This window comes from Gymnoscopelus braueri (assembly GCF_963280865.1).
Source record: "Gymnoscopelus braueri genome assembly, chromosome: 20".
NCBI classification, from domain to species: Eukaryota; Metazoa; Chordata; class Actinopteri; order Myctophiformes; family Myctophidae; genus Gymnoscopelus; species Gymnoscopelus braueri.
In genome coordinates this window covers 25,136,005-25,156,004 of record NC_137622.1, presented here as the reverse complement: position 1 = coordinate 25,156,004, position 20,000 = coordinate 25,136,005, and the positions used below count along the sequence as shown (strand labels likewise).

General features: G+C 43.3%; 1 protein-coding gene across 1 annotated transcript in view; it reads left to right on the top strand.

The window, feature by feature from the left end:
• Positions 1-20,000, top strand: part of slit3 (slit homolog 3) — a 291,694-nt gene that overhangs the window by 237,561 nt on the left and 34,133 nt on the right. Inside the window, exons 18-27 of the mRNA XM_080416680.1 lie at positions 1,021-1,164; positions 3,356-3,519; positions 8,065-8,197; positions 11,012-11,080; positions 11,225-11,296; positions 13,739-13,810; positions 17,449-17,520; positions 17,879-17,961; positions 18,201-18,281; positions 19,025-19,149. Of these exons, the coding sequence (XP_080272806.1) occupies positions 1,021-1,164; positions 3,356-3,519; positions 8,065-8,197; positions 11,012-11,080; positions 11,225-11,296; positions 13,739-13,810; positions 17,449-17,520; positions 17,879-17,961; positions 18,201-18,281; positions 19,025-19,149 (1,015 nt within the window). The remainder of the gene's footprint in view (positions 1-1,020; positions 1,165-3,355; positions 3,520-8,064; positions 8,198-11,011; positions 11,081-11,224; positions 11,297-13,738; positions 13,811-17,448; positions 17,521-17,878; positions 17,962-18,200; positions 18,282-19,024; positions 19,150-20,000) is intronic.

Sequence of the window (20,000 nt, the reverse complement as noted above, 5' to 3'; positions counted from 1 at the left end):
CTTGTGCGTGTGCTTGTGTATGCACAAGTGTGTGTGTTTGTGTGAGTGTGTGTGCACAACTGTGTGTGTGTGTGCACAAATGAGTGCGTGCACGTGCGTGTGTACTGTATCTACAACAGATACAACCTCAACTTTACTGTACTACAACACTGGCTTGCAAGCTAATGAATGACATCTTCTTCCTAACAGCGAGCAGATGGTCATGCGACTAACTAAGCCATCAAGACTATGATCTATCATAGCGACAGGTTAAATGCAAAGACTACCTTAATGAAATTAAGCCCTCAAAGCAAAATTAAAGATTTAGCCTAAAGTAGTAGTGAAATGACCGGTCACCTCACAAATGAAGCAGCTTGGACACTTTGCACTGAAATTTATTACTGGCTCATACTGTACATGGGACACTGCGTTGCAACAGGTCAATGTTTTAGGGTAACTATTTTAGGATAACAAGCTGTAGCTGAAGAAACCACTGGCTTGTCTGTCCAAGTTAGCAAATAACATGCTAATGGTATCATACAGTATCTGTATATGCCGGCTAATGACTACCTAATGCTATGATCTCTGTCTATGCTAGCTAATGACTAGGTAATGCTATCACGGCTCTGCCTGTATTGAATTAAGGGGCTCCTTGCTCCAGTAATAGCCATGCTAACTGGGTTAGCATGTCCCAGAGATAGCTAATGCTAACTAACTCATTTAGCTTGGTCCCATATGTCTTCTCTGTCAAAGGCTAATGTCATATTAGCGTGACTGTCTGTTGTCATACAGGGTCTGGTTTGAATTTATCCCTTCTCTTCCTTAGTTTTTATCTGGTTTTATTTTATCTTATTGTTTATTCTAAGTTATAAGTATAAGTATTACTTGTTCAGTCAGTGGTAGTGATGATATTCGTAGAGGTGGAGCACTGGAGGGTGTCTGAGAAAAATATGTATAATATTGTAATGATATTGTGTAACATTCTTTATTTGCATTATTGTCGTATTTTAATTATTTTAATTGTTGTGTGTGTTTTTCCAGGATGCTGCGTAGCAACCAGATCAGTTGTATTGACAACAGCACATTTACGGGTCTGAGCTCTGTGCGCCTCCTGTCTCTATACGACAACCGGATCTCCACAATCGCCCCAGCAGCCTTCTCTACTCTGCACTCCCTCTCCACCATGTAAGACGTTCTCTTTTCCCTTATAATGCCTCACTCCCTCTGTACCATGAACACACGGATGCATGCACGATTGCGCGCACGCACGCACGCACGCACACACACACACACACACACACACACACATGCTTGCGTAGCTCTCTGGCTCTATGCTGCTCACAGATGCTTTCTGTCATTATCAACTACTTTGTTCTGGATCCCTCTTGTTGTCAGAGCTGCATATATTTCAGCATCTGTGCATGCATGCAAACAAGCGCGTGCATACGCACACACACACACACACACACACACACACAAACAAACTACAGCTTGTTCACCCGCCCCAAGAACAAATGTATTACTTTAGCAGCGATGTACACACCTGCTGCCATAATGGCATAGACGTGTGTGTGTGTGTTTGTATACTGTTAGGAATGAGAGAGAGATGAGAGAGAGAGAGAGAGAGAGAGAGAGAGAGAGAGAGAGAGAAGAGAGAGAGAGAGAGATGAGAGAGAGAGAGAGAGAGAGAGAGAGAGCATGGGGGCAGGAAGAAAGAGGGAAGTATAGATGGGGGTACCACCCCACCACCCTCCGTGGACTGGAGCAGAGACGGAAAGAGAGAGCTAGTTAGTGAGTGAGAGGGTTCATGCTTGCCCAGCATAGATCCCCATTACCATAAGAACACATAGCTCAACTCAACTCAAGTTTATCGTCACATCACAGATTTTTACAGGTATACAAATTGGGTGAAATTATTTGTCTTAGCTTAGGTGTGTTTGAATCATTCCCTTACACCTTTCTGAGTAACAACAAGATGTGGGATGTTGGAGAGGGGCAGGTGGAACCCCGGGGCTGCTTTCCATCAGTGCACTGACCACCCAGGAGTTAAGGCATTCTAAGTGTTCATCGCCTCAGCTCAAAAGCATTACACCCACCCACATTTCTCTACTCACTGCCCTTATTGAGTATCAGCACGAGAATGTATAACATCTCTCCTCCCCAAAAGAAAAGGGACGAGTTGATACAGTACACACACACACACACACGCACACACACAATCACGTGCGTGCGTGCGCAAAGAGACAGAGAGAGATACAAGGGCAAAGGACTGGACAAAAAAAAAACATGAATCTTATATCTTATCTGGATGCTTTGGCAAGACTGTACTCCAATTTCATGCCAAAAAAGCATGTTGAATTCAATTGATATTACCACAGATAGTGAGAAAGAAACAGACAGAGATCTAATCAATCTATTCTTGTTGGACTGGTTCATGATCATCTCCACTGAAATAAATAAATGCTCTTTGTTTTGCTATTGTTTCTGTAACATTTCACACATGTCTCGGCCAAATCAGCTTTTTTATTTGTATTTACACTATTATAATCTTAGCGCTTGGATTGGTATCGACCTTTCCGGAGTTTCTCTCTCCACTTGTTTCTCTCACTACCGGTGTCAGTCTCTCGCTCTCTCTCTCTCTCTCTCCCCCCGCACCTGTTGGGCTGTGTGTTGTTTCAGAAAGGACGGCGTCCGTATAATTAAAAGATTAACACGTTTGGAAAAGGAAGGAAGGCATTATGGCTGGAGTTTATTGCTTCACACCGAGGTCAACTCATTACAAAGAAGAACGGAAATGATCTGCCCCCTATCTGTAATGTGCACAAAACGCACGACACGCGCACGCATAATGAGGAGAATGAGGTTCCACTCTTCACTGTGCAGCATGTGTGATTGAAGTCTAACGCACATTTCACAACATAACTATAGTTTACTGTCAATGGGAGTCATGCGATTCTTTCCTTTATGCTAGTTGCTACATTGTAAAAAAAAAAAAAAAGAAATAAGCCCTATTTTCAATGATTTGCAAAGAATTTTGTGTCAAAAGTAGATGATGCTCACAACGCATTGCGATGCGATATGTTTCGATAACAGTAGATCGGACGGGGCTGGGTTTGTTGTGATCATGTTATTTCCGGGTCTACTCTTCTCCGGAAGTCATAGGATCACTCAAAAGTTGTCGAAGAGCGCCCTCTAGCGTAAACACTGAAAACACCAGCATACGTCATAATACGTCAATGGCGGTGTGTGCGTTTGGATTGACATGCGTCATAAGATTATAAAAAATCTCTCTCTCCTCCCATGCTCTGTCCACCTCTATCTGCCTCCTCCTCCTTCTCTCCTCTCTCTCACCTCCCTCTGCTCTGCCCTCCCCCAGCAACCTGCTGTCCAACCCCTACGTGTGTGACTGCCACCTGTCGTGGCTGGGCCAGTGGCTGAAGAAGACCCGCGTGGTGAGCGGGAACCCGCGCTGTCAGAAGCCAGCCTTCCTCAAGGAGATCCCCATCCAGGACGTGGCCGCGCCCGACTTCACCTGCGACGGTATATACAAAACCTACCGCCTGCCTCTCCCTATCTGTGTCCGTTTAGATCAGTGGTTCTCAAAGTGGGGTCCAGGGACCCCCAGGGGGGTGCTGGACGGGGTTCCAAGTGGTTGGTTCCCCAGCAGAATTGGTTAATATACTGTAGCATGAAAATCAGTTGAACCAACCCTATCTGCTATTTGAAAGTTACTTACGATCGAATTTCAAGTACTTAATCATTTAACAATAGTCATAACACAGTAGTTATAACATTCTAATTAATTACAGGGTGTATAATGAGTATGGAGAACATCTGGACGTTGTCTTGGATTTCTTTCCACTGTCATTTACTGTTTTCCCAGAGAGAATGATATAAGCAGAGAGAGGAAAAGACGGAGATGATGCAAAGCACTTCAGTTTTGTGCATATGAGGGAAGAGTGGGCATTGGGCACAAATAGACACACACACACACACACACACACACACACACACACACACACACACACACACACACACACACACACACACACACACACACACACACACACACACACACACACACACACACACACACACACACAGTGTGGCAGAGAGAGAGACAGAAGGGAAGAGATATTGGTCTGCAATGTGATCTGTTGTGATACAGCTGTGAGCTTAGAGCATCTCTATCACGCGCGGACACACGCACACACAGTGTCTGAAGGGTATTGTGAGGACAGTGGGATCGTTAACCAGCCAAACTGCCTCAGATGACATCACTCCGTCGTGGTTTCCACGGTGATGCCGCCCGTTACCACGACGATGCCTGCCTGGCGACGGCAGCTGTCGGCGCGGTTGTGGAGTTTTGACGGCCGCAGATGAACAGGCAGTCTGGCTCTCTGTCGCAACATTCTCTCTCTGTGCCTTTTTCCTTTGTTTCCGGTGCCTATTCCTTCTTGTTTTAGCTCTCCACCTCTTCCTCTTCCTCTATCAATCTGTCACTCTCTTCTTCCTCACTCTCTCCCCTTGTATGTCTGTCTGTCTGTCTCGCTCTCGCTCTCCATACAGTTTGATTCAATTCAAAAGTCTCACAGTCTTCACCTTGCCTGTCTTTTTCTCCCCCCCCCCCCCCCCTCTCTGTCTTTCTCTCTCTCTCTGATCTCATATATCATCACTCTCTACTTAAAGCTCACTGTTTTTCCAGCCAGTTACAGTGAATTAGTTTGGAGAGCACTCGAGAACGGGCTGGCTTAGGAAACTCAATACACTACACACACGCACACGGAAATGCACGCGCGCGCACACACACACACTTGACTTCACACAAATAGCCGGTATATTTTTAGCTCAGTGAAAATGGCTATGGGGCTGCCCAGTAACAGCCAGGGGAGAGGTGAGTCAATTGAATTTGTGGGGTAGACATTTAGTGGTCATTTAAATGTTAGTCCAATCAGCCAACTGCACAGAGAGCCAGCCCAGGGCTTTACCACCCCATGAACTACACAAGTGCACACAGACAAACACAAACACACACACGCGCACACACACACACACTCACACTCACACAAACATCCACTTGAGTCTACATGTACACACAAATACGCCAATGCAGTATCACAAAAGAGACTAATATGCTTGACTACACTTCAGCATGTGCACCGTGGCCATAGGATATTCACATGCACACTTAAACGTACTGAGGAGCTGTCATGTATACAAGTATACTATAGGCACATGCCAGGATCACACGCACACAAGTATGCACACATATTCGGTGGACATGTAAAAAATGAGTGTAATCAGTCTAGCCAACTGTAACACGATTCAGCAGCTCGCGCACGCACGCACGCACGCGCGCACGCACACACACACACACGCACGCACGCACACACACACACGCACACGCACACACACACACACACACACACACACACACACACACACACACTTGAGCTGTGTTGTCATTGGCTCAATGTCCAGTCTTCATTATGTTCCATTAAGGTCTTAACTCACTGCTAGTTTTACATCTGGGAGCCCAGGCCAACCTTTTTACACTGTGTGTGTGTGTGTGTGTGTGTGTGTGTGTGTGTGTGTGTGTGTGTGTGTGTGTGTGTGTGTGTGTGTGTGTGTGTGTGTGTGTCAGTCAAGGCAATGGACAGTCTCCAGCCAAGAACAACATGCTCGCCTCTGATCCCTGTTAACTCGATCAGCGTATTACCATGATTATAATCACTCATACTGTATGCTGGTAGTCTCTCTCTGTGTGTGTGTGTGTGTGTGTGTGTGTGTGTGTGTGTGTGTGTGTGTGTGTGTGTGTGTGTGTGTGTGTGTGTATGTGTGTGTGTTGTGTGTGTGTGTGTGTGTGTGTGTGTGTGTGCTTCCAGCTTGAAAGAAGAGTTGTGCAGGTTTATGTGTTGAAGTTGAGGTGGAGACAGGCAGCTATACAAACTCCACAAAGGGCCTCATACTGTTGACCTTTGTCTGTGACCAGAACTATTACTATATATGTTGGTGGCTGGCTCGTAGTGCAGTTCCACATGCCGTTGCTGACCAAAACGTTCCCTTTTTATTATTATTATAATTATTATTATAAAAGATTTTTAAATGGTGAAAATAGCCCAAATTAACTCTTTGACTGCGGACGACGCGATAACGCGTCAAGTGCTACTTTGTCCAGTTGGCCGTCGACGCGCTCGACGCGCTGGACGCGCGTTCATTGTTTAATCTCTGATTGCGCTATGCTGCTTAATATTCAATGTTATTCTCGAGTTCCACTTACTTCACGGACATCTGCATCCGGTTTCATGACCTGGATTCCGTTTCCGGTTTTTGATTCTTTTCCCCAGTCATTTTCGTCCAAAATAGGTAAATAAACGGTCTTTCACACGGTATGACGGACAAACGGACAGTTTCTCTTCTATAATCTATGGTCTGGGTGACGATCAGTCATCGCCGTCGTGTATCACGACGGCATTTTGGCGATCAAAACAATCTGGGACGACGTCACTTCCGTTTTCATGTTTTTCTCTGTCTAATCTATCAAGAAGGCTGAGAGAGACCCAACGACCTGATCTAGCTGTCATGTGCTGCACTCTAGTGGCGGATTTGTGCTGGGTCTTTACATTATGTCCCCTTAAATTATTTTCATGAGAAAAATTCAAAATATAAAAATAAAAAAACACGAAAATTGCTGGCACTGGGGGAGTACTTTATGAAAATACTCTGGCAGTCAAAGAGTTAATTATTCCCATAAATTGCAGGCATTTCAAGCGAATGGGAACATGGTTCAAGTAACCAACATATAGCATAGTGTAACTAGCGTCTATCAGATCACCAAGAAGTGACACATGGATTGGGGAGTGCTAGGGCAGTGGTTCTCAACCCGGGGGTCGTGATTTTGGAGGGGGGGTCCCCAGATGACAGTGAAGTGACAATTTAAGGACTTTTAATCTCAAAATAAAAAATAGAAAATAAATGAAATGTAAAAAGACCATTAACTGCATCAAAAGTAATCAAGAAAGTGTGTTATAAAAACTGGTCAAACATTGGAAATAGCTGATCTACAAGCTCACAACGCTCACACGTTAAGAGGCGTTGTGAGCTTGTAGGTCAGCTATTTTCTTAATATTTATCTGTGAAACCGAGTCAAACTAAATGCAATGCATCAACTCCTACATTCCAAGTGCTTGTCAGAGTGGGGGGTCCTCGGTTCAAATATGATTATTTTGGGGGGTCGTGGCCTGAAAAGGTTGAGAGAACCACTATGCTAGGGGGGGAGGTGGAGTCTGAAGAGGTGAGTTGTCAGATTCATTCATTCATTCATTCATTCATTCATTCATTCATCATTCATTCATTCGAGACTGCGGCAGAAAATGGGTAGTGAGTGAGTCTGCAGTCTGACTGAGGGGGAGGTCATTCCACAGCTTAGGAGACAGGAGGGAGAGGAGATGGCCAGATGGGTGTCGTACAGGCAGTGATGGATGAAGTACTCAAATGTTTTACAAAAAAGTATCAATACCCTATTGTAGAAATACTCGAGTACGAGTCCGGTGTTCAAAATTTACTTGAGTAAAGGTCCAAAAGTATTGGCATGAAAATGTACTTAAAAGCACCAAAAGAAAGAGTACTCGTTATGCAGAATGTCCCATTTCACAGGTTTCAAAAGTATGAAATGTATACAAATATTTTGAAAATGACTTTTTAAATAGGGCTGGAGTGTTTAACATGTTTTGTAATAATAATCAATATCTACAAAGTAACTAGTAACTTTCAAATAATTGTAGTGGAGTAAAAGTACAATATTTGCCTCTGAGACTGAGTAGTGGAGTAAAAAAAATTGAAATACTCAAGTGCAGAGGTGAGTTGAATTGAGTGGGTACGTGAAACATAATGAAGTCTGACGCAATCTGTTTGTCTATTTTTTGTTTTGCTCTCTCCTTTCTGCCTCTTGGGTCTCTCCCTCTCTTCCGATCCTCTCTCATCTGTCTCCTCTCTCTCTCTCTCTCCGTCTGTCTCTCTCTCTCTCCCTCTCTCTCTCCGTCTGTCTCTCTCTCTCTCTCTCTCTCTCTCTCTCTGCTTCTCCAGGCACGGAGGATAACGGGTGTCTGCCTGCGTCCCGTTGCCCTGACGTCTGCACGTGCTCAGATGGGGTGGTGCGGTGCAGCAACCGTGGCCTGCACTCACTCCCCAAGGGCGTTCCCAAGGACACCACCGAACTGTGAGCTACATGCACGCACACACGCACGCACGCACACGCATGCCCACACACACACAGGGACACACACAAACACACAACCCTGCCTGCATGTGTGCACACTCACACATATTGACAAACATGCATACACTCCCACACATACCTTATGCTTTCAGAATATTCATATGTGTACACACACACTTACATAGTATTAGTACATACTTTCACTCACACACACACACACCCACACCCACACCCACACACACACCCACACACACACACACGCAAAAACATTCACTGATAGACACAATATACATGAAGCTACACATCCACCACACACACACACACACAGCCATGTACAACCATATACAGTGCAATCACATGCAGGGTAATAGATGATGAAATGTGCACGAGCACATAGACAAACAGACAAACGTTCATGCACGGCTACACTCACAAACACACACACACACACACACACCAAAAGCTCACAAACTCATTGCTGCAGAGTTGTGTCAGTGCAGCAGTACTCTGTCTGCCTCTGGGTGAACCAATGGACCATTTAGTGAAAGAAAAAACACACACATTGCATGCCTACAACACACACACACACACACACACACACACACACACACGCACACTCACACGCAAAGTAAACACATCCACAGTTCTCATGAACACCTGACTACCTTTTATACAATGTTAACCTAAATGTAAATTGGAAAATAGCAGTTATGAGGAAGCATTAATTAACCCATTAAGGCCCGAGGTTCCGCTTCTACAAAATGTCTTCTAAATCCTAACAGTTTTTTTTAAATGTTGCTATAATGTCAGTGGTTCTCAAACTTTTTCATGTCAAGGACCCCCAAAATGATATGTATTTGGCCGCGGACCCCCATCTCAAAATATTTTGTTCCAGGATCCTCCCAGAAGCAAATATTTGAGTTATAAATGTTTAAATGCTTTAACAATATATAATATATTGAAAGATTTGCAAAAAAAATCTAGATAAAAAAAAAATAGCAGATCTACAAGCTCGTAGCGCGGCACTTTACGAGCTTGTAGATCTGCTATTTTTGAATAGCCAAAGAAATCTAAAATGACACAGATGCTTTCCCGGTCTTAATGGGTTAAAATAACAGGGAAAATGAACAAAAAGAAGCAACACACACACACACACACACACACACACACACACACACACACACACACACACACACACACACACACACACACACACACACACACACACACACACACACACACACACACACACACACACACACACACACACACACACACACACACACACACACACACACACACACACACACACAGCTCTATGTGGCTGTGTGGGATCAATAGCAGTGATTATGTATTGATCATGTGAGAAGGAGACACTTCATCTTGCTGTCTACATGACCTATTTATGACCCGTGTTTGAGGGCTGATGGAGGAGGAGGAGAGAGAGATGGCAGGAGAGGAGGAGACGAGAGGAGAAGAATGGAGAGAATGATGGAGCGTCAGACACTAAATCACACGCTCACACATGCATAATCGTTGCTGTCGGGCGGAAACCTCCTATCTCCATATTCTAACTTTTTGTGTTTTTTTTTGGGTAAACTAAAGGAGTAGTTCACAGCCAAAAAATCGTATTTTCTATCAATTACACACCCCATGAAGCTTTGAATTCATGGAGATTTTTTTGTCGCATTCCTATGCCAATAATTTGATGACCGGAGGAGACTCAAAGCTTTATGGGGTGTGTAATTGATAGAAAATAAGTCATTTTTTTTACATTTGTTTTTGGGCTTTTTAATGCCTTTATTTGACAGGACAGTAGGCTGACAGGAAATGGGGAGAGAGAAGGGGAGAGACATGCAGCAAAGGGCGTCGGGATCGGGAGTCGAACCCGTGACTTGCTGTCAGGCTACATTGAGCCTGGACCGCTACGTCAGCGGTCCAGGCCATATGTCATTTTTTTGGGTGAACAAAAGGTTTTGGACATATGAGGTTTCCACCCGACAGAGACGATATTCCTTAGTGCAGGGGTTCTCAACCTGTGGGCCGGGGGGCCAAACTGGTGGGCCGCGAGGGCATTGCAAGTGGGCCCCCAAATAATTGGCAAAACACTGAGATTTTAGTGATACCAATAAATAAGTTAGTGCCATTGATTCCAAGCCGGAACACAATCGGTTGATTGATCATTAGAATAAAACGTGCTCTGAAAATGATGCACGCGGACAACCCACCTGACCACAGAGGTCGTCACGGGTGGGCCGCATACACTTTCAATATTTTCAAGTGGGTCCTGTGCACATGTACTGCAACGTGTTGATATAGTACTATAATCTTGTGTGTATAATATTTTGAGATGGGGGTCCGCAGACAAATACATATCATTTTGGGGGTCCTTGACATGAAAAATGTTTGAGAACCACTGATATTATAGCATGATTAGGATTTAGAGGACATTTGTAGAATCCACAAACTTTCGAATATGTTTAGGCAAAAGTTTTTTTTTTTTTTTTTTTTTTGCAGTTTAGTTTAACTTGAATTAATTAATTGTAGTTTAAGGTTAGGTCGGTTAGGGTTAAGGTTAGGCTTCATAGTCAAAGGTTTATGTCAAAACATCCACTGGGACCACATTTGAATGTATATTATACAAGAAAAAAAGTCTTACTTTTAATACTGTGTTGCCATTCTGTTTTCACGGTTTTCTTTACTTTAACTAACTATACCGTGTGTGTGTGTGTGTATGTGTGTGTGTGTATGTGTGTGTGTGTGTGTGTGTGTGTGTGTGTGTGTGTGTGTGTGTGTGTCCGTCCTTGCCCACAGGTACCTAGAGGGTAACTTGCTCACCGCTGTACCAAAGGAGCTGTCTGGCCTGAAGCATCTGTCTCTGGTGTATGTGATGTGATACCTCTCTACACTTCAGCACTCCCACTTGACTGTGTAGTGTTCAAACTCTCATTTTTCTATATTTGCTGAAGCTTTGTATGATTTTAATTTAGCGTGTGTGTGTGTGTGTGTGTGTGTGTGTGTATACAGGGACCTCAGTAACAACAGCATCAACACCGTGGCAGCGTACACCTTCAGCAACATGACCGAACTAGCCACGCTGTAAGTTACCATGACAACACATATCTCTCTGCCCACGGCCAGACACTGCATTGTGTGTGTGTGTGTGTGTGTGTGTGTGTGTGTGTGTGTGTGTGTGTGTGTGTGTGTGTGTGTGTGTGTGTGTGTGTGTGTGTGTGTGTGTGTGTGTGTGCGCGCACAACATAAATCAGTGTTTTCTTCTCTTCTTCTTCATTAATCATCCTATCTGCAGATTATTTCTCCTCACACACACACACACACACACACACACACACACACACACACACACACACACACACACACACACACACACACACACACACACACACACACACACACACACACACACACACACACACACACACACACACACACACACACACACACACACACACACACCTCTCACCTGTATTTCAGTCTCCCTTCTTTCTTCCCTACCATCTTCTCTCCTCCTCCCTTCTCTCATCGTTACCCTCTCTTCCTATCCTATCTTCTCCGTTTACTAAAGGCTGGTTATTTTGTTATCAATTATTCTGGTGTCATGCAAAAATACTGATGATAGCCGATCTACAAGCTCAGCTATGTTTGCAATAAAAAATGTTTTAACCCAAATTAGCGATTGATTATTAATAGATTATTTCATGAAATTAAAGATTGATGTTTTTTTTTTAAATAATCGATTAACTACTGCAACCCTAATGTTTACCTTTCTCTCCATCTCCATCACTCTTTCTCCTCCCGTCTCTGACTGCCAGTCATTCTTTCTCTCCCTCCTTCTCTTTATACTGTAGCTCTCAAAACTATCTGGTCCTTTTTCTTGTATCCTCCTCCTCCTCCAACCAGCCTCACTGGATTCTATTTCTAACACCCCCTCAAACACACACACACACACACACACACACACACACACACACACACACACACACACACACACACACACACACACACACACACACACACACACACACACACACACACACACACACACACACACACACACACACACACACACACACACACACACACTTCTCATACACTCTCTCCATCTGTCTTTCTCGGCTTACTAGCTGACAGGTAAAGTGTTTGCAATGTTTGTGTATCTCTGTGTGCACAAGATAAATGTGAAAAAAAACTTTATTTTTGTTTTTTGTTTTGCTCTGCTCTTGTTTTGGCTGATATCTAGTGTAATGTAGTTGTGTTTAAAAAAAGGCCAACAATGAGTTTGATGAAGAAACAAACGTTTGGAGTCTCTGTCATTGAATTATGCGTTTAAAATAAAGATAAAGTAAAAGAAAAGTTTAAAAAAAAGAAGAAATTATGTGTTTAAAAATAAAAACATTTTATCGCAGATGAAACACAACACCTGGGTTTGGTTATGAGTAATGATCCTTAAACACTGGGAGCGTGACCAATAAACCATCTGAAATTGCATCTGAGAATAATTCACCTCAAACTATTACTTCGGTGATGCCTCGTTCATGCAGGTTGATCCACAGACTTGTAAAAACAATAATAAAAAAAAAATACTATGCTGCTTTGTCGCCGCGTATTAACTGTGTGGATGTACTCATTGACACAAACAGTGGTTTAAATTGCTGCAAATTAATCACACAAAATACTGTGGATGTATTCATCACAGAAACAGCAGTTTTAAATTAACGCTAATTAATCACACGACATAAACGCTTCCTTTGTGTAACGGACATTTAATGCTTGATTTATACTACATCGATGGGGTCGCGTGCCTAAATAGCTGATCTGCAAGCTCACAGCTTGTAGACAGTGGTGGTTAAAGTACTCAAATGTTTTACTTAAGTAAAAGTATCTATACTGCAATGTAGAAGAAGTGCTCTGTTACAAGTAAAAGTCAGGAATTCCAAATTTACTTGAGTAAAAGTACAAAAGTATTGGTATCAAAATGTACTTAAAGTACCAAAAGTAAAAGTACTAAAATGTTTGAAAATAGCAGATCTACAAGCTCACAGCGCGTCGCGGCGCGTTGTGAGCTTGTAGATCGGCTATTTTCAAATATCCTAGGTATAAAATAGGGCTAAAGTGGTTAATGTATGTTTTATAATGTAATAATTTATATCTGCAAAGTAACTAGTAACTCAAGTTTTCAAATAATTGTAGTGGAGTAAAAGTACAATATTTGCCTCTGAGATGTAGTGGAGTAGAAGTAAAAGTAAAAGTACCGTACCTGTGTAAATGTACTTTACTTTTCACCACTGCTTGTAGGTCAGCAAGTTTAGGTGCAACTCACAAAAGTATAAAGCTCTTTCCTGTGTGTTGGTAAATGTGTGTGTGCACCTGCCGTGGGAGGCAGACTCAATCAATCCTCTCTCTCCTCTCCTGTCCTTCCTGTGAGGTTTAGGCTGTTTTCTCTCTGTATTTCTTTTGTGTGGTATTCCAGCAGTGTGTTCTAACGTTACTCTTAACTCTCTCTCTCTCTCTCCCTGACAGTATCCTGAGTTATAATCAGATTCGCTGCATCCCTGTCCACGCCTTCGATGGTCTCAAGTCTCTACGGCTGCTGTGAGTACTAGTATTGGGATCGAACTTCTTCTCATAGATTGAGCATTCTCCTTTTGTTACTTTATCCACTTTTAAACCTGGCATTCCAGGTTTGGGGCATATCATTATAGGCGATTAAAAAAAGATTTTCCGTCCCGGACAGCTGGCGTAGCAGTCCGGGCAACTATAGGCTCTAATGTAGCCTGACATGGCGCATCACAGGTTCGAGTCCCGTTCCCGACGATCTTTGCTGCATGTCTCTCCCCATCTCTCTCCCTGTTTCATGTCTGTCTCTACTGAAAACTATAAAGAAAGGCCAAAAAGACCCCAAAAATACATTTTCCCAAATATTCTAAATCGGCTATTTTCAAAATTATTTATAAAAATGTTATGGTTAAGTGGTTACACCTCTACTTTATTGTTGTTTGCAATGTATAGAAAGATCTAACATCTTAAACCTTATGTACTTATACTTGGTCCTGTCCTTTTCCCCTCCACACCAAATGTCTTCGGCGAACATATAGCCGGTCTACAAGCTCACAGTGCGGCACATAGCGAGCGTCGCGTTGTGAGCTTGTAGGTCGTCTATTTTCACTGAATGTTCACCCCAGATTATGGACAATTTTGTTGATGTTTTATATTTTACCATTGGCATGAAGCACTGTTGATATAATAGTCTTATCTCGCTTTAGAATAGAGAACTAGCAATAGGGTGGATCACTGCAGTAAAGTAGAATCTTGGGCATATTGGTCCAACATGGAGCTTTCATCTATGAATGATTGTCAACGATTACCTCTCCACGTTCCTCCTCTCTCCACCCCACCCCTCTCTCTTTCGCTCACTCAGTAACTGCCCCTCTCTCTCCTCATTCATATCCAGCCCCTTCTCTTGTCTCTTGGGTATCCCTCACTTTTTTCGCCCACCCCCACCCTTTCCTTCTCTCATTCTGACTCCCTCCTTCCTTTCTCTCCTCCTGTATGTCTGTCTGTCTCTCTCTCCCTCCCTCCCTCTCTCTCTCTCTACAGTATCTTTCTGTGTGTCTGTCTCTGTCCTTCTCTCTCTCTGTATCTCTCTCTACAGTCTCCCCCCCTCCCCCTCCCTCTCTCTCTCTCTCTCTCTCTCTCTCTCTCTCTCTCTCTCTCTCTCTCTCTCTCTCTCTCTCTCTCTCTCTGAAACTCTCTCTCTACAGTATCTCTCTGTCTGTCTGTCTCTCTCTCTGTCTCCCTCTCTCCCCGTCTGTCTGTCTGTCTGTCTCTCTCTCTGTCTCTCTCCCCTCTCCCTCTGGTCTACTCCTCTTCTTTCTCTCTGTTTGATGGATAGACCTTCAGTCTCTGTTTCTCTCAGTCATCCATCTGGTTGTCCACCCGCTGCCTTCTAATACTCACACACATACACGTGCGTGCGTGCAGACACACACACAAATACACAGGTACGCACAGATTTCAAGGAGACACATGCACGCGTACAAACACACACCTCTGGGAACTCCATCCCACAGACACAAATGCATGCACGCACACATGCACAGGTTAAAACACATCCAAACTCTTGCGCATAGGTGCACACACACACACACACACACACACACACACACACACACACACACACACACACACACACACACACACACACACACACACACACACACACACACACACACACACACACACACACACACACACACACACACACACTTACAACTGTATTGTGGATGTTTAAGTACAGTATATTAATCAATAACTCAGATGGGTCAAATCAATACATGTGAATACAAATTAAAAAGATGATGGGAGCGCCAATGGAGGGTAACGGGTGCTTCCACAACATTGTTGCATTATTGCATTTTTGGGGAATTCTTTTGCCTTTCTTTTTTATCTACACCATCGGAAGTATAAGGAGTTATGACAGAAAATAATGGATATTAGAAAGGCGATCGCACACCGAATTACCTCAGGTACCTCAGGTACCGAATAGATATCCTGTATCGGTACCATGTGTAAAAATGTAGATAATTCGTTTTTCATTTTTTTGTGATCTCTCTTCCCCCTTGCCTCCCCTTCTTCTTCTTCCCTTTCTTATGGAAATAACAAAAACGATAGAGCTAGATAGAGCTGGCACAAAAACGAATTTCACCGACTGTTTTACACCTGTGATGTGGCAATAAAGTTGATTCTAATTCTGGAATGATGAACAACTAATGTCTTATGAGTTTAATTAGATACTCTGTTTTTGAATAGCCACTGTTTGATTCAAAAGCAGTTGGAATGGCTGATCCGTTTCCAAGCCGTAGGCATTTATTTTCCTCTGTCGGAGATTTCTTTTCTGTTTAATATCTATGTTTTGCCTTATAGGTTTAGTTTGCTGCTGCCGTTTCTTTTCTTCTCTCTTTCTTTCTTTTTTCTTTTTATTTGATGTTGCTGTAGGGACCCGTCTCCTCTATGCCCCGCATAGCAATTGGTTGCCATGCAGCCATCACTGTCACTTCCTCATTACCCACAACCCCCCTGGGCCAGTCTGGCGTAGGGGCTGGTAGACCACCCTGAACAGACGCAGACGCACGTGCATGCACACACACACACACACACACACACACACACACACACACACACACACACACACACACACACACACACACACACACACACACACACACACACACACACACACACACACACACACACACACACACACACACACACACACACACACTAATGGCACGCACACACCAGCTAAAAAGCTCACATATACCCACAGCACATTGTAAAAAGGATACACACACACACACACACACACACACACATACACACACACACACACACACACACACACACCAACACACGTTATATGGTGGTGTGTTGATGTCTGTTCCCTGCTACTGCCCTGTGCCCTAATGGAATGAGAAGTCACAACCAGCAACACACACACACACACACACAAATACAGACAGACTACAGCCATACACACACATACACATTTTTTTATTCCTACGACACCAACAATGAAAAGTCTACATGCACAAGTCCACAAGATGTACAATGATTGTATGTGTATTTGTCTTCTTTACATAATATAACTAGTCTATACTCAGGGAAGTGCACACCCAAGCTACTGTACATCTGTTGCTTGAACATTTTCCAATTAGCATCAACATTGCCCGTCATCTTAGGCTTACTCGGAGGCTTGAGCTTCTCCATCTTGCCACAGCTTGTACAGTCGAGTTTATCTTGTCGCTACATCAAGGTGACATTTCTGTGAAAGCCCACTGGCAAACTACTATGCTGTGAAAGGCTACTGGCTAGCTGCTACGTTGGCTAAACAGGTGTGCAAGGTTGAAATTCAACACTGGGAATTGTGTCAAAGAATTGCCGTGCACTCATGGTATCATGTTGAATTTTGTATCAACACACACAAGACAATGAATCCGGGCAGCATTCCATTTGGATTTAACATTTATTATTTCACTTAGTCTGTTACACTCACATTCATGTGCTATCTATTGTTAATTTGTCCATGGCCTCGTGCAAGTCCTTCCCGTGGACTGCTCTCGTGATAGGCTGATAAGATGTGAACTCTCACAAAGCCAAAGATGCTAATAAACAGCTTAACTGTGGAAGAAATATATCTGATATTCAAACGGATTCTCTATCTCGTCCTCCAGGACTCTCCATGGCAATGACCTTTCAACTATCCCAGAAGGAGCTTTCAACCACCTGACCTCTCTGTCCCACCTGTGAGTACGACCCTGTGCATTGTGTGTGTGTGTGTGTGTGTGTGTGTGTGTGTGTGTGTGTGTGTGTGTGTGTGTGTGTGTGTGTGTGTGTGTGTGTGTGTTTTAAGGTACTGAATTGTAATTGTGCCATCTACTAAGTAGACTTATTTTAACCTATTAAAACAGGGAAAGCATCTTTGTAATTTTTTTCGTGTCTGGGTGTGTGTGTGTGGGTGTGTGTGTGTGTGTGTGTGTGTGTGTGTGTGTGTGTGTGTGTGTGTGTGTGTGTGTGTGTGTGTGTGTGTGTGTGTGTGTGTGTGTGTGTGTGTGTGTGTGTGTGTGTGTGTGTGTGCGCATGTGTGTGTGTGTGTGTGTGTAGGGCTCTCGGTGCCAACCCTCTGTACTGTAACTGTGACCTGCGGTGGCTCTCTCAGTGGGTCAAGGCTGGATTTAAAGAACCTGGTAAGAATAATAATATTACTAAACAATGTAGCGTTGTAGAATATTGCACAATGTTGTACTGGTAGCATTGAAGTAAATACTACACCCTAGTATAGAATAGTACCGCTATGAGTGTGTTTTATTGAAGTAAATACTACAACCTAGTATAGAATAGTACCGCTATGAGTGTGTTTTATTGAAGTAAATACTACAACCTAGTATAGAATAGTACTGCTATGAACGGAGTGTGTTTCATTCAGGCATCGCCCGCTGCACGGGGCCTCCTGAAATGGCTGACAGACTACTGCTCACCACTCCACTCAACAGATTCCAGTGTAAAGGTATTCTACGCCAGTCTTTTTCGTACCAAGGACCCCCAAATTGATATGCATTTGGCCGCGGACCCTCATCTGAAAATGTTTTGTGCCAGGGACCCCCAGAAGAGAAGATTTGTGTAAAAAAAAAAAAATCTGCTACGCTCACAATGCATCGCGATGCGACACATTGTGAGCTTGTAGATCTGCTATTTTCAAAAGATTTTTAAACATTTTAGACATATGATAACTTCTTCTTCTTCTTCTGCATAATAAGTGCTTTAACTTTTAGTACTTTAAAGGGGTAGTTCACCCCCAAAATAACTTTTTTTCTATGGATTACTCACCCCATGGAGCCTTGAATTCATGGATATTTTTTTGTTTTTGTCGCATTCCTTCCTTTATTATTTGATTATAATAAATTTAGCCCCATTGATTCCGGTAGGAGACACAAATGCATTTGTGTCTCCTACCGGAATCAATGGGGACAAATTTATTATAATCAAATTATTGGCTTAGGAATGTGACAAAAACAAAAAAATATCTATGAATTCAAGGCTCCAGGTGGTGAGGAATACATAGAAAAAATGTTATTTTGGGGGTGAACTACCCCTTTAAGTATATTTTGATACCAATACTTTTGTACTTTTACTCAAGTAAATGTTTCATTCCGGACTTCTACATTGCAGTATTGATACTTTTACTTCAGTAAAAAATCGGAGTACTTTTTCCACCACTGCTTGACATTTATTTCAATGTAACTGCCTCAGGTCCAGTAGACATCAGTCTGATGGCCAAGTGCGCTCCCTGTCTGGCGGATCCATGCCTGAACAACGGCACCTGTGTCCCCGACATGATTGGATCCTACCATTGCAGCTGTCCCTTCGGATACAAGGTGAGCCACATTATGACACAATTGCATTGTCTTCCTAACTATTAGGCGTGGTGGGCCGCCACCTGGGGTTGGCGGCCCACTCTAAAGATTGCTCATTTGTTTTGCACCGGTCAAGCATTTCACATCACGGAAAAGCAACAAAGTGCAGAAGCAGAGATTAATATTAACTCTCTCAGTGCCAAGCCCCGAGTTATCCCAAGTTTTTTCTGAATGCCCTCAGTGCCAGAACGAGAAATCCAGAGTTTTTACTTTTTACTGTGATCGCGCTGTTCTGTTTATTTTTCATCATCAGTTTCGCTTTCTGATTCCTTCAGACTCACCGGGTTCCGGATTCATGACGCAGATTCCGTTTCCGCTTCTCATTTTTTCCCCCGGTCATTTTAGGCGTTTTTTTTCACACGGTATAAAAAACGAACGGAGAGCTCCACTTCTATTTTCTTTAGTCAGGGTGACGAACAGTCATCGTCGTAGTGTATAACATCGTACTTAAGGCCGATCAGCGATCTGCGAAAACGTCACATCCGGTTATGACGTATGGACTGTTTGAGCCTGTTTGGGGGGGGGTCGAGCGAGTGAGTGAGTGATCGAGGTGTCTATCTGCTGCTCTCTGCTGGCCGATCTGTCGTGTGTGTTTAAAACCGCAGCCAGCCAAAATATTTGAAAATTAAATAACAAAATAAACCACAACAAAAAAACACGAAAATCGCTGGCACTGGGGGAGTACTTTATGAAAATACTCTGGCAGTCAAAGAGTTAAGAAAATAATTCTAAAGCTTGCCCACTCCGCAAAAAGACAAAAATGTCTACACATCTGGAAACGGCTGCATGTGTGCGCATGTCTGCGTGAATCC